At 35.4% G+C, this 13,028-nt stretch overlaps 1 protein-coding gene across 1 annotated transcript in view; it reads left to right on the forward strand.

Moving 5' to 3' along the window:
- The first annotated feature begins 236 nt into the window (after window positions 1–236).
- The window catches only part of ZCCHC7 (zinc finger CCHC-type containing 7), a 145,541-nt gene continuing 132,749 nt past the window's right edge, over window positions 237–13,028 (forward strand). The window contains exons 1-2 of the mRNA XM_081943845.1: window positions 237–297; window positions 3,919–4,629. Of these exons, the coding sequence (XP_081799971.1) occupies window positions 252–297; window positions 3,919–4,629 (757 nt within the window). The 5' untranslated portion in view covers window positions 237–251. The remainder of the gene's footprint in view (window positions 298–3,918; window positions 4,630–13,028) is intronic.

Consider the following 13,028-nt stretch of genomic DNA (forward strand, 5'->3'; position numbering starts at 1 on the left):
ATTTGAACGCTGATATTTTTTATAAAACTAGCTCTTGGAGTTGGGTTTCCCCAATATTTAAATGAATTTCAGTGGTAAAAGCTCTCACAAGTCATTGTTAAAGTCCTAAAAGCACATTTAGACATTACAATTAAGTGAATGGCAGAGAATAGATCATAATTTCAGTTGTTTCCAGGGATGAAAATGCCAATTGGTCTTTGCAGTTTTCTTGTAACTTGAAAGCCTGAGTCAAGATTGTAATTGAAAGCTATATGAAATCTCAGCTGATCAAGAATCCTCCTATACATGTGCTGAAAGGTATCAGAAAGTGCAAGTATTCTTCATAGTTTATGCTCTATTGACTGTCATTGTTTTTTAAATCCCATATAGAATATTGACTTTAAACTTGGGTAACTTGCAGTCCTGTTAATATTATTGAAATGTAAATTCCATAATTTTCAACCAGAATGTGATATTGGAATTAGGTATTTTGACTGCTTTGAGTTGCCCAAAATATATAAAATGGGCTTAAAATAGTTTAAATGTTGTGAATTGGAGAGGCTATGGAAACCTCAAAGTGGTGTTTGGAGGCTGTTTGGATTTGGATGAGATGAAATAGGCTGAAACAATCTGAACTCATGTAAGACAGGTTACTGCTTGTGCAAAAGAAGTAGACCTTAGCTGAAAGAGCTTATCTCCAACTTGGTGCTCTTCCTTGACTTACGGCCTATTTCAAAATAGAAGTTGCAGCGGTGGGACCTGTTCCCAAAATTGGCTGTGTGCCAATTGTGACCTTAATTGGACTGGGAAGATTTTTGTCATAGTGATTCATGCATATATTTATTAGCTGTGGGACACTGTGGTTAGAATGCAGTATTGCAGACCAAATCTGCCTGCAACTGTGCCCACAGCCATTATTTATTTATTATTTATTTATTTTATTAAATTTGTTAGCCGCTCCCTCTCCACAAAGGGACTCGGGGCGGCGTACAATAAATAAAAACACATATTATAAAATTACACATTGTACGGAGGAGGTATAAAACACAATACAATATTATAATAACAGAAATATTAAAATAAGTTAAATTAAAACCCCAATAGAAATTACAAGTTTAAAAATTGCCAGGAGGAATAAAATGGAGCTATGGTTGAGCCAGGCCTGCTAGTTGAAAAAGGTGGGTCTTGAGTTTTGAACGGAAGGAGCGGAGGTCGGTGGTAATCCTAATATCCGGGGGGAGGTCATTCCAGAGGGCTGGGCCCATCACAGAGAAGGCCCTACTCCTGGGCGCCGCCCTCTGGCACTGCTTAGTGGACGGCACCCGGAGAAGTCCCTCTCTGTGAGAGCGGATTGGTCGTAGGGATGTATGGGGCAGGATGCGATCCCTCATGTAGCTAGGTCCTGTGCCATGGAGCGCTTTGAAGATGGTAATCAATACCTTGAAACGCACCCGATAGACCACAGGGAGCCAGTGCAGCTCGCGCAGGAGAGGTGTTATATGGGAGTATCTCGTACTCCCCATAATCACCCGCGCGGCTGCGTTCTGGACCAGCTGCAGTCTTCGAGTGCATCTCAAGGGAAGCCCCATGTAGAGAGCATTACAGTAGTCTAGGCGGGACGTCACCAGCGCGTGAGTGACTGTGCGAAGGGCATCCCGGTCCAATAGGGGGCGCAATTGGTGCACCAGGCGAACCTGGTGGAACGCCCCCAGATCATGAATTTGATCTTGATGGGCTCAAGGTTGACTCAGTTTTCTATCCTTCTGAGGTTGGCACACGAAGGAGCCAGATTGTTGAGGCAATATGCTGACATTTGTAAACCACTCAGGGAATGCTATAAAGAACTATGGAGTGGTATATAAGTCTAAGTGCTGTAGCTATTGATAGTATTTAAATTACTGCAATGTGCTCTAGATGGGTCTTCCTCTGAAGACTACTTACAATTGGTACAAAATAGAGCATCTTGTATATTAACAAGCCAAAATCACCATAATCGTAAAATAACTGTTTTATGGTTGCTGTGTTGATTATTAGTAGATTTCCAGGTTCAAAGTCCTGGTTTTAACCCACAAAGCCCTGCATAATTTGGCATTGGATTATAAATTTTCTGTATAGAAGTGTCTTTCTTAACTCATCCAATTTGGTCCAACATTAGTATCTTTTAGTCTTCTTTTGGGTGTGTGCGATGAATGGAATAAGTGTTTTCACACAAAGTCTCATTTGCAGTCTGTGTATCCTATGCAATAACCTCTTTTGGAAATTAGGTTGATGCCTTCATTGCTGGGCTTCCAGAAGTTATTAAGACAGAACTATTGGAAAGCATCTGTGGGTAGTCAGTGGACACCAATGCAACTATTGTATTATTGTAAATGTTAGGTTTTACTTTGTTAATTATTTTTGTGAATTAAACTGCTGGGAGTTATTTTGAATGTGACAGTATAAAAATAAAACAAATAGGGATATTTTTTTTGGCTTGGTTGTTGGCAAGATTACATGACCTAATACAGAGTTTTCACAATGACTGTTCCAAAATTCAGGAATCTTTTGAGAAATAAATTGGCTGCTATTTGTTGTTTGTTTGTTTTTAAATAAATGTGTACAGTGTCACATAAAAATATTTTTAAAGGCTAGGTTTTGGTTGATGTGGTGCATTAATTGGAAAGCTATACATTATTGATGCTATTAAATGTGTTTGTTGGTTGTAAGCCACTTTAATCAGTTGGAAAACGTGGTGTGTAAATATTTAACAACATTTATAAATTACTGAAATGCTCAGTGAGGTCAGAGCTTAGTGAACTTCAGAGAGCTTGATGAAAAGAGTTGGAATTTTTTTCCTCATTTGTTTGGCATGTATTTCTTCTATTGTTCCTTGTCTGGGCTATGTTAGTTACCATCTGAATGGATTCCAATTATGTGCCGGAACTAGTACTGTCTCTCCCTCCTCTCAAGAGAACCCAGGGCCTGGTTTTCTTTAAGAATTCAAGAGAAATTGTTTATTTGACTTCATCCTTCTCAGTTTTTTCTCCCTATGTTCATATGCCAATGTAATTGTTTTCTCTCTTTTTTTTAATCCATTAAAATTAATAGACCTATACACAGAAATATTCATATAACTTTAGTATTTATATTTAAGCTGGTTTTAGAAAAACTCTTGACTCATTAAATCATTTAAATTTGTGAACCCTATTTGGATAGAGACACCTGCGTGGTAGAACATTTTCCCTTATTGCCTGTCGCAAAAGAAATAATGGACGGTATCTGCTTTGGGATGAGCTTCACTAAAGAGACAGAATTTATTCAACCTGGAGTATCTGCACAACTGCAGGCGCTGAGTACCATAAGTCACCTCTTCTTTCTATTTTCCAAATCACATCTCTTTTGTATCTGTCAAAAAATTCTTCACAAGTAGGTCTTTTGGGTAAATTGATGAAGAATCCTCAGATTGTCTCATCTCTTCATGCTGCATGCAGCGCAGTAGAGAGCTGCAGAATTTTTGGTTGACAAGTAGATTTTTGGCCCTCTGCTGAAAGGCGCAAGTGACTTTGCATAGCCTTGGAATACATTTCTCACAAGTTTGTAGTATTACTCTAGTATTTTTATTTTTAATGCAGTATGCACTTAGATCTTATGGAGACTTTTGCCTTGAGTTAAAAGTTTTCTTTCAAAAGCATAAAATCCACTCAACATATTGGGGCTTGATTTTGAATAAAGAGATAAAGGTAAAGGTTTCCTGGCCAGTCATGTCCGACTCTACGGCACGGTGCTGATCTCCATTTCTTGAATGATAGAGCCAGTGTTATCCAAAACATGCATAGAAATGCACCATAAAATAGATGGACTGAAGTTTTGTTCACTGTAAAGTTTGTTCTCTGCATTAATGAAAATGTCTGCATTGGTTTCCTGAGCTTCATTCTTTTTTTCTTTCTTTTTCCCCCCTAGATAAAATACTTACCATGATGTTCAGTGGAGATGACGATGCAGACACGTTTGAAGATGATCCTTATTCTGAAGGGTCTTCTAGTGAAGCAAGCATTGATAGTGAAGTAGAATTCCATCTTTACAGTCAAGTCCATTATGCACAAGACCTTGGGGATGTCGCTGAAAATAACAATAAGGATGTCAAAGGACAAGAAGAATTTAACTCCTTGAAGAAAGAGAAATTGGAGAATGAACAAGATCTGAGAAATAACTTAATTGTCATTTCAGATAGTGACGCTAACATTTCAGATAGCTCAGATGTCATAATATTATCTGATACTCCTGAGGAAGATAGCATTTATGAAAGTAAACTCCAGAAGCCAACAGCATCATTATGTAAATTAAATAAGACTGCTTACCCTCGTACCAAAAAATATATTGAACACCCTTCCCGCCCTATCGTGAAATCTGAGGATCAGATTAAGGTAAATTCAAAGAAAACAAGAAAGGCTGATGAAAGGGCAATCTTGAATAACCAAGATGATGTTCACATGATTCATAGAGTTTTAGTAACTGAGGACAGCTCCAGCAGCGATGATGCCATTGATGTGTCAAGTATATCCTCTGAAAGTGATAATGTGGAGAGCTGGATGCTGCTGGGAAGTGCCGCAGATGACAAAGATGATGATATCCTGTTAAATCTTGAAGGCTGTAGAACTTCAGCCAGTGGAGGTTAGTATTTTTGTGTGTGAGGTGGGTTTCAAGCAGCTACAAGGAAGATTAGGTATCACAATAGAAAGAGTAAATATAAAGGGTCAAACAGGTTTAAGGTATAGGAAAATGAAAGTATGATGACCACTATAAAATACAATGGTACCTTTGTAAAGCAGGTTGTGTTGTTTGAATAGCAGGAAGGCATTCATAGCCCTACACCTATTTATACGGAAATACAGTCTTCCTGGGATATGTCCACAGTTTGTAACCTTAGTGAGAAAAGAAGGGCATACTGCAGTGAACCTAATGTGCATCTGCAATAAAAAGATTACAAATATTATACCGATGCAATAAATGAGGAAAACAAACAAAAGGCACAGTATACTTTTGAACTGATGAAATTCTGTAAAATTATAATTTAAGTCATTAAAATTTCCAATTAAGAGAGAATAGTATTTGGAGAAGTGATAAAGTCTCTTGAAAACAAATTTGGGATAGCCTTGGTTTCTCCTTTACAAATAGCCCTTGATTTAAGACAATTCATTCAGCAACTGAAATTACGATGGTGCTGAATGGAGAGACTTATGACCAGCGTTTGAAGTTACAGCTCCTGCACAGTAACAAGATAAAAATTCAGGTGCTTGGCAGCCTGCTCAGACTTCTCACCACAGGAACACTGCAACTATCTCCCCCTATCTATCCCCCTCCCCCCAATTTAGGTCGTCCTTCCCAGCAACATTTGACAGGACCAACACTGGGCCTGAAGTAGAGAACCTGGGCCTTCAGCTGTCTCAGCCAGCTGCCACCGCTGTCACATCTCGGCTTCAGCTGTAGTGCTGCCACCACTGAGAAATGCTATCCACACCTTAGCCAGCCATGTAATATGCTCAACATTGAGAGTCCAGTCTGAATTGTTGTCATAAATTAAGGATTATCTGCATTCTGCCTGTCTTCCACCAACATCTTTAAAAAGGCACCAGAAATTTTAGTCATGTTCTCATTCCCATCTTAATTCAAAATATGGAATTTTCACAGGGGAAATGTATTTAATGACAATTGCCTGATGAGTGTTTTGTAAGATTTGCTGTCTGAATATGTTACTGTTTTACAAGTAAAAACTTAAAATTAGGTTTCTATGCTATTAGCAAGAAAACACAGAAGATATGAGGTAGGTATGAAACACCTAAACACAAGTATTCATTTAATTTAAGCATACGGATCTTAATATTTTTATTTTCTACATTATATTTATTTATTTATTGGATTTATACAGCCGCCCATCTGAAATAAGTGACTCCTCGAATTGTACATCTAGTCAAGCTTTTAAAAGGCCTAGCAATATGTAATTCACAAAGAAGAAATGTGATATATGATATTAGTTTAGCAAATGAGTTGTATAATTATTGGTTTATCCTAAATTCTGTTCTGGGATCAGAATTTTCCTGCCATCCTTTACTTCTGCAGTCTTTCTACTCCCTGAAAACAGGACTCCTGGATGAGTCCTCTGGAAACAAAGTACAAGGTTATATTTATTCCGAATTAGCAGTGGCTGCACTACATGAGTGACAAACCACCCTTGATTCCAGCAGCTCACTTTTGTACAAATCTCATTTTGCTTTTGTAAAAGGATTTGCCCTGTTTTTCTTTATGCAGTTTGTTTTGCATTCTCATTCTTCTTCCAAAGGCAGTGGGAAAAATCTATGAAGCACACTTTGAAGTTGACTGTGAAGAACAGTGGGAAGGAAGATTCAATCACCATTCTCTTGTGCAATCTGTAGACATTGCTTCTGTGGGCATCCTTTTGGATGGCCCAGGCATAATATAAATTTTTGCCCAAAGAGCTTAGTAATTGATGAAGAAACATACTACCAACTTAGATAATTTTTCTTAAACGGTGGACATGTCTGAAACTTTGGAAGGATCTTGTGAGTAGTGTATGTCATAGAATAGCAATGATTGAGGAGTTATTTGATTTTTCATTAAATGGCTGCTATGGTGAATGGGTCAGATAGAAACATCCTTTTTCTGGAGATAAAGAAGTGTTTTGTTCTTTTCCATCCACATTTGCTCTCAAGGAAACTGACAAGTACTCCAGTTTGTCTTGGTCATTTTTCTTGGTAGATGGCCATGTTTTAAACCATATATTTCCATTGTCTTTATTCTCTACAGTGCCAGTTGACCTAAATTATACTCAGCTTTTTTTTAAACATACCATTTTCTATTTATTTGGCTTTCAAATAAAATCAGTGGGTAACAGAAATGATTGGATAGATACCTGTTTCCTATTTTTTTAAAAATGTACTCCATAGTGCTAAGACAACTTTTGCCAAACAAACTATTCAATTAAAATATTTATTCATTGAAAATGTTATTACTTGGGCATGTAACTGCTGTATTGCCAATCAAAACACAAAATAGTTAAAAAAAGCTAACTATCCAATATCGGCATGCGTTAAGTAACAATAATAACAAAATCTTTCATGAGTGTGTTCAGTATATCTTTGAGATTTGGATCTTTTACCACTTAAACATTTGAAACAAATCTCTGGATTAGAGCTATCTTAAGCAAGTAAAAATTCAGTGCTAAAAGTAAGGAAAAATACTCTGTCACAAAAGATTTTCCATTATATTTTTCCCCCTTTCAGTTTCTAAGAATGAGTTAATTGAGTAACATACACAGCACATACTATATAAATAGCACATGTTACTGATGTTATACAGTAATTTAAATAACAGATGCTTTTTTATACATGTAGAGTTAGAAGCCATCATCATTAAGCCATCAAATCTAAATGATATAGTTGTAAAACAGGAAGTCATATGACTTCATTGCTTAGTGACTGCAGTTCAGGCATTTCTTTGAGTGAATACCTACTCCAAGTCATTGAGTGAATACCCACTCCAAGCCAATCCATTCTGGGTTTGATCCCTCTCAGTCCCAAGTCACAGTAAAGTAAGGGACTGCCTCCTTCCTTCTCCACCTGCCTATCTACCTACCCCATTTCTGTCCTTTTGACTGCCCTGCACTGTGCCTTACTGGGCAGGAAGCAACCCTAGAACTACATGGCTCTGGGGCTGCTTGCCACACCCAGGAAGCTCCATGTTTCTTCGTTTTTTGTTATTTTCTCTTGTGGTTCTGATATAGACTGCCAAATGTAGTTTTGACTGTTCTTCAGCATGCTTGGGAACTTGTTCTTCAGAAATGTCTTACGCATTTTATATCCATTATTTATTCCTACAAAAAAGAGAAATATTTGTAAGTAGTTGTAGAACCCTCTGTCCTTAATATTCCCTGTTCCTTTCAACTCTCTTTATAGCAATTAGTTTTTAGTTTTGATACCCATGCTGTTCTTTTATTCCCCTAAAGCATTAGACCACAGTTGGTCACTCCAGTTACAATAGATTGGGTGAGTTGTAGTATCATGGAGATTGAGTCTCTTTTGTGGTGATTGGACAGCATAGGGTCAACCAGAGAGACAAGGAATAATAACAGCAGTCCTCAATGAAATTGTGTGTTCAACAGTTTATTTAAGTTGAGGGTGCTTGACAAATAATTGTTCTGAGTGAGTGGTTGCTGTGGGTTGGAGTCAAAAACAAAAAATGCCCATGAAAAGTCTTGTGGCCTCAAAGGATTTTGGTCCAATTTGGAAGATACCAGAATTGCTGTGACCTTTAGAGATGGCCAGGAGATTATCTTTGAAGAACTTGTCAGTTTTTTTTTATTTTTCTAGATTTTTTTTAAAAAGTAGGTAATGTCCCATCCTGTGTGGTTATCATGATCAAGGCATTTTCATTCCATTATGCAGATTTGAATAGGAACTAAATCTGTTTTTCCTATAATTTGAGTTGAGAGATAGTTGTCCTCTTCCGGGCCTCGGGAAGGGAAGGCCTTAAATCGAATGTAGCTGTTTAATATTAAAAATCTAAAAATTTGTTCATTAAGATTATATTGTTCCTTTGTTTAAAGTAAGATAAGCTACCCCTTCCCTAATGTCCTGGAAGGAGCAGCCCAAAAATTGTTTGCTTATATGTTTATAATTGTGCTTCCAATGAATTTTTCATCATCTCTGTTTTAATTGGCATCCTCAATTACTTGCAACTATATCTGCTGTGACTAGAATTTTATTCTAGCTTGAGCTTCAGCTTTATCCAGATCAGATCAGATCAAATCAATCTCTGTTATAGTCACACATCAGCATCATTAGCTTTCCTATTTTTCATTTTAGGCAGAGACTTAAATATCAGATGAGATACTGACTCAAGTTCTAGAATCAACCTGTCTGTATTCAGAAAATCCTTTGAATTGATTGGTCTCCGGGTGTTTGGATTGGAGCCTCTATATTTGATCTTAGCTAAAATGATAATAGGCAATTAATTGGAGCCTCCACTTTTATGGAAGTTGCAAATAGTATGACAGTCAAATTTGTAATGGCTTATTTACGATTATGGAGCCATTCCTTAAACAAAACATGTTCCATATGTTTTGATTGTAATCCCTGAGACTGTTTTGTCCATGTGGCCAGGGAGACTTTTGAACATTGGATTAGACAGGCTGCCAACAGAAGTCTTATCTTGGGCTTCTGTCACTTAGGTATTACAGTATCAGCACAACCCTAAGTCTGACTCAAGATGTTCATTGTTACTTCCTTAGTAAGAATCCATGCTGCTAAAAAACGTTGAACCATGATTCCAGAAATGGCTGCTACTATGGAAAAAGTTAGATGCCATTCACAGATAAGGGCTGTTGTGGCTGTTCCTTCATATGACTGTATGGCTGGAGAAGTAAAAGAATGTTCATTATTTCTCAACCAACAATTCCATTTGTTGTTTCTTTGATAAAATAATCGATTGTGAATAAACATATATAGAACATGTTCAAAATTCTTTGCAGTTGAGGAGAAAGGGAGACATAATCCCCACAATATGTTTCCATAACGGTGTGCGGTGGTTAATTCTGATGCCCAAATGCAGCTGTTACTATTTTACAAATATGGTTATTTATTTATTTGGTAAATTTATACAGCTACTCATCTCGCATATATGACTCTATAGAAGTTACATATTTTTAAAATAAAAAATAGAGTGGATAATCACACTTAGCAATGTGTGCATGTGTCACTGTGATCTTTTGATCCCCCCAATATGTTGTTGCAGTATTAGTCACAGTGCTGTTCTTTTTAACTAAAAACAATTTTTAGTGTTCTAGCACGACAGCTGGTATACTAATGAAGCCAAATCCTTTATATTTACAGTTGACAGTATGATTTAAGTTTATCCTTTTATCATTTCTTATTAGGGTATTTGAAGAATACCTTCTTCCTAATGTAATAACTCTAAGAAACATTTGCATTTAATATAATGGCTCACTTTTAAAATGTGGATATTAATATTGCTATTATTAACCCTAGCATCCAATATTGTAAAAGGATATAGCTTGAATGTCATTGTGCTTCACAAGTAGGATCAAATTGCAATGCATTTTGGAGAAAATGTTCAGCAGATTGAAAGCTTTCCGATCTTTGTAGCAAAATAGATCAGCACTTTACTTTTAAAATGCTATAATGCGTAGCTATTTATAATCATGTCCTTGTTCAGTATCCACTACAGTATTTCATTCACACTTTTTGTACTGATCCCTTTGTCTCAATGTTCTAAACTTTTAAATTGATGCTGTGTTTTAAATAAGATTCTTCATTTTATCTAATGCCAGGGCCTCTGCCCTCATCACTTGCTATGGAACCTTTAAGCGAGAAATGAAGGCCTAATCCTTGTGCTTATAAATTTTAAAGTCTTCAATTAATAGCTATTATGTTATAACAGCAACAACAATAAACAAAACTACCTCATCATGCTTGAAAAACAGCTTCTCAATTTCCTTGTTGATCATTTTTCAGTTTTCCACATGACAATTTTTGAAAAATGTGGAGATACCTACTATCAACCTTTATTTCCTTAATAAATATTTGTAGATGTTTCACATTATGAGAAATTATTCTGCTCTTGTTATGAATGATGTTGAGCACTATCTTCATTGTTTTTGCTTGTAGATCAGTATTAAATATATAAAATTACAACCATTCTTGGAATTAATATATATAATAGCAAAGTTAAAGAGATTCCTAAAACAAAACTGAAAATCTTTATAACAGTAAGATGTAAATATTGTACTTAACGCTAGAAAGACTTAAGATTTGGCAGTCTAGTATAAACAGCAGCATTTATACTATATTGTTGGGGTGAATTCTATATCTTTATACCTTTTTTCTAGATGAAACAGCTTTGAAGAGCAATAAAAGAACTGTTCTTTGCTTTAAAAAATAATTACATAAAATATTATTTAAATGTTCATTAGTCCATTTCTACAATAGAACTAAGAAAAATTATAAGTGAGCTGGTAAAATAATCATAAAATAAAATTCACCATGGAATTGAAAACTATGAAAAAAATTCTATTAGCAGTATTTTAGTAATTTTTGATTTTTGCTGTTTTAGGGAGCCACATTTTGGAGGCTGGTATTTTTTATTGCCATTCTATTATTTACAGAATTTTTTTAAGCCTTATTCTTTAAAATACCAATTTTATTCTTTCTATTAAAAATAGCAACATTTTTAGAAGCTTAGAGGTGAGGTAATGACATATATGTTTATCTAGAGAGAGAAAAATATCCTCCTCTGCAGAATTAGTGTTCAGATACATTGATGAAGGGAATGGCAACTTACCTTTGTATAGGAACACATGGATCCATATTTTAAAAAGCAATGCATGTGCCTGACTTAAATCTTCTATTTTGTTGCCAAATTTCATAATGCAACAAATACGCCAAAAATATTTTTAAAGGAAAGCATTTTATTCCAACAATTGGTAATAATTTTGCAGCCACCTCACTTGGTTTACCAGTGTTAATTTATAAAACAAGCAGCTGTATAATTTAACTTGGAATTTGCTGAGAGCAACATTAAGAGTTAATGTCATAAAATGACTTTGTCATTGCATTGCAGCATCTATGACCTGATGAATACCTTTGGTTTTAAAAAACTAAATCAACTTAAACTTAATGTTTTATTTTTACTTGCCCTAATTTGTGCCTTTGTTTTTAGCAATATTAACAGTATTTAAACATCAGGAGCTCTTTAACCATGCATTATTATAACACTATGCACCCTGGAGCTGTAATAAGCAATGGGAATCATCTACCCTTTGCTAGGAACAGCACATGCATATGGATATTTGATTAAAAGAAAAAAAGTTAATCTTCTTTACAGTGTAATGTGGATACACTTGAATCTCTTGATTATTTAAAAAAAATTAATAAAACTAATAAAGTTCAGGCAGAAATCTCTAGTGATCTAAACTAAGTACACCTAGAGCTGTAGCAGTCTCTTTTATCTGTACAGATTTCTCTGCCTATTGTGGACCTTGGCTTTAACTAATTTAAATTTCCCATGGCTTTGGATTGCAGACTAGGTTTTCTGCAAGAGTGCCCATGCTTACATGGTCATATATTCTGGGCGACTTTTCACTTTTTGTTGTTGTCATTCTGTTGATTGGTAGGTGAGGAATTTTTCTACTTCTCTTAGTTTGATCTTTCTTCCTTATCGCTTTCTATTTATAAGTCTTGCAGGTTGGGAAGCTCTTCGTTGTCATTTGAGCTATGTGGATGAACGGGGAAATGAACTTTCTGTTTCTATATAAAATGTTACCAGAAAATTTAACATTTTGGGAGGGAAAAAAAAAACCCTTTGGCAAACTGATTCTCCAGTGTAACTATTGTCAAAATATAATGTGAAAAGAAAAAAAAAACCCTGTTATTTGTAGAAAGTTTGAATTATGCTACAATTTAGTATGCTCTTTGTCATTTCAGGCAAAAGGTCATAAAATGAAAATGTCTAATCTCTTTGCACAGAATTATACACAGTATTTTAAAAATTCATTATATTATTCTAAATGAAACTAAGAATTAAAAATGAAATATTAATCCCTTGAACAAAATGAAGAATTGGAATGTAAAATATAGAGTGAAAGAATATAGTTAAATCTTCACATTGTGCTACATTATTTGAAACATATTTTCAAAGGTATTGTGCATTGTGATCAACTGTCCAATTGTTATACATATGTGGCAGCATTCCCAGCAGTCATATTTTGTAAACATACATTTTTACATTTATTTCAGTATTGTTTAAGCAATTGCTGGTAGGTAACAGCAACTGCAAACATTTATAAAATTGAAACAACTTTAGCCAAGCTTTAGTCTTCCAATATGCCAGTTAACTTGTTTAAATAGTTGTCTTGGACAAGGTTAGTATTTAATATTTGTTCCTTAATGCAGTGATACTTTTAAAAAGTCATAGAGCACTGTTGAAACATGTTTTTTGGAACTTATTCATGTATCGTAGCAAGAATTACTTGGAAATAA

This window comes from Natrix helvetica (assembly GCF_964273705.1).
Source record: "Natrix helvetica genome assembly, chromosome: 2".
Classification (NCBI taxonomy): Eukaryota; Metazoa; Chordata; class Lepidosauria; order Squamata; family Natricidae; genus Natrix; species Natrix helvetica.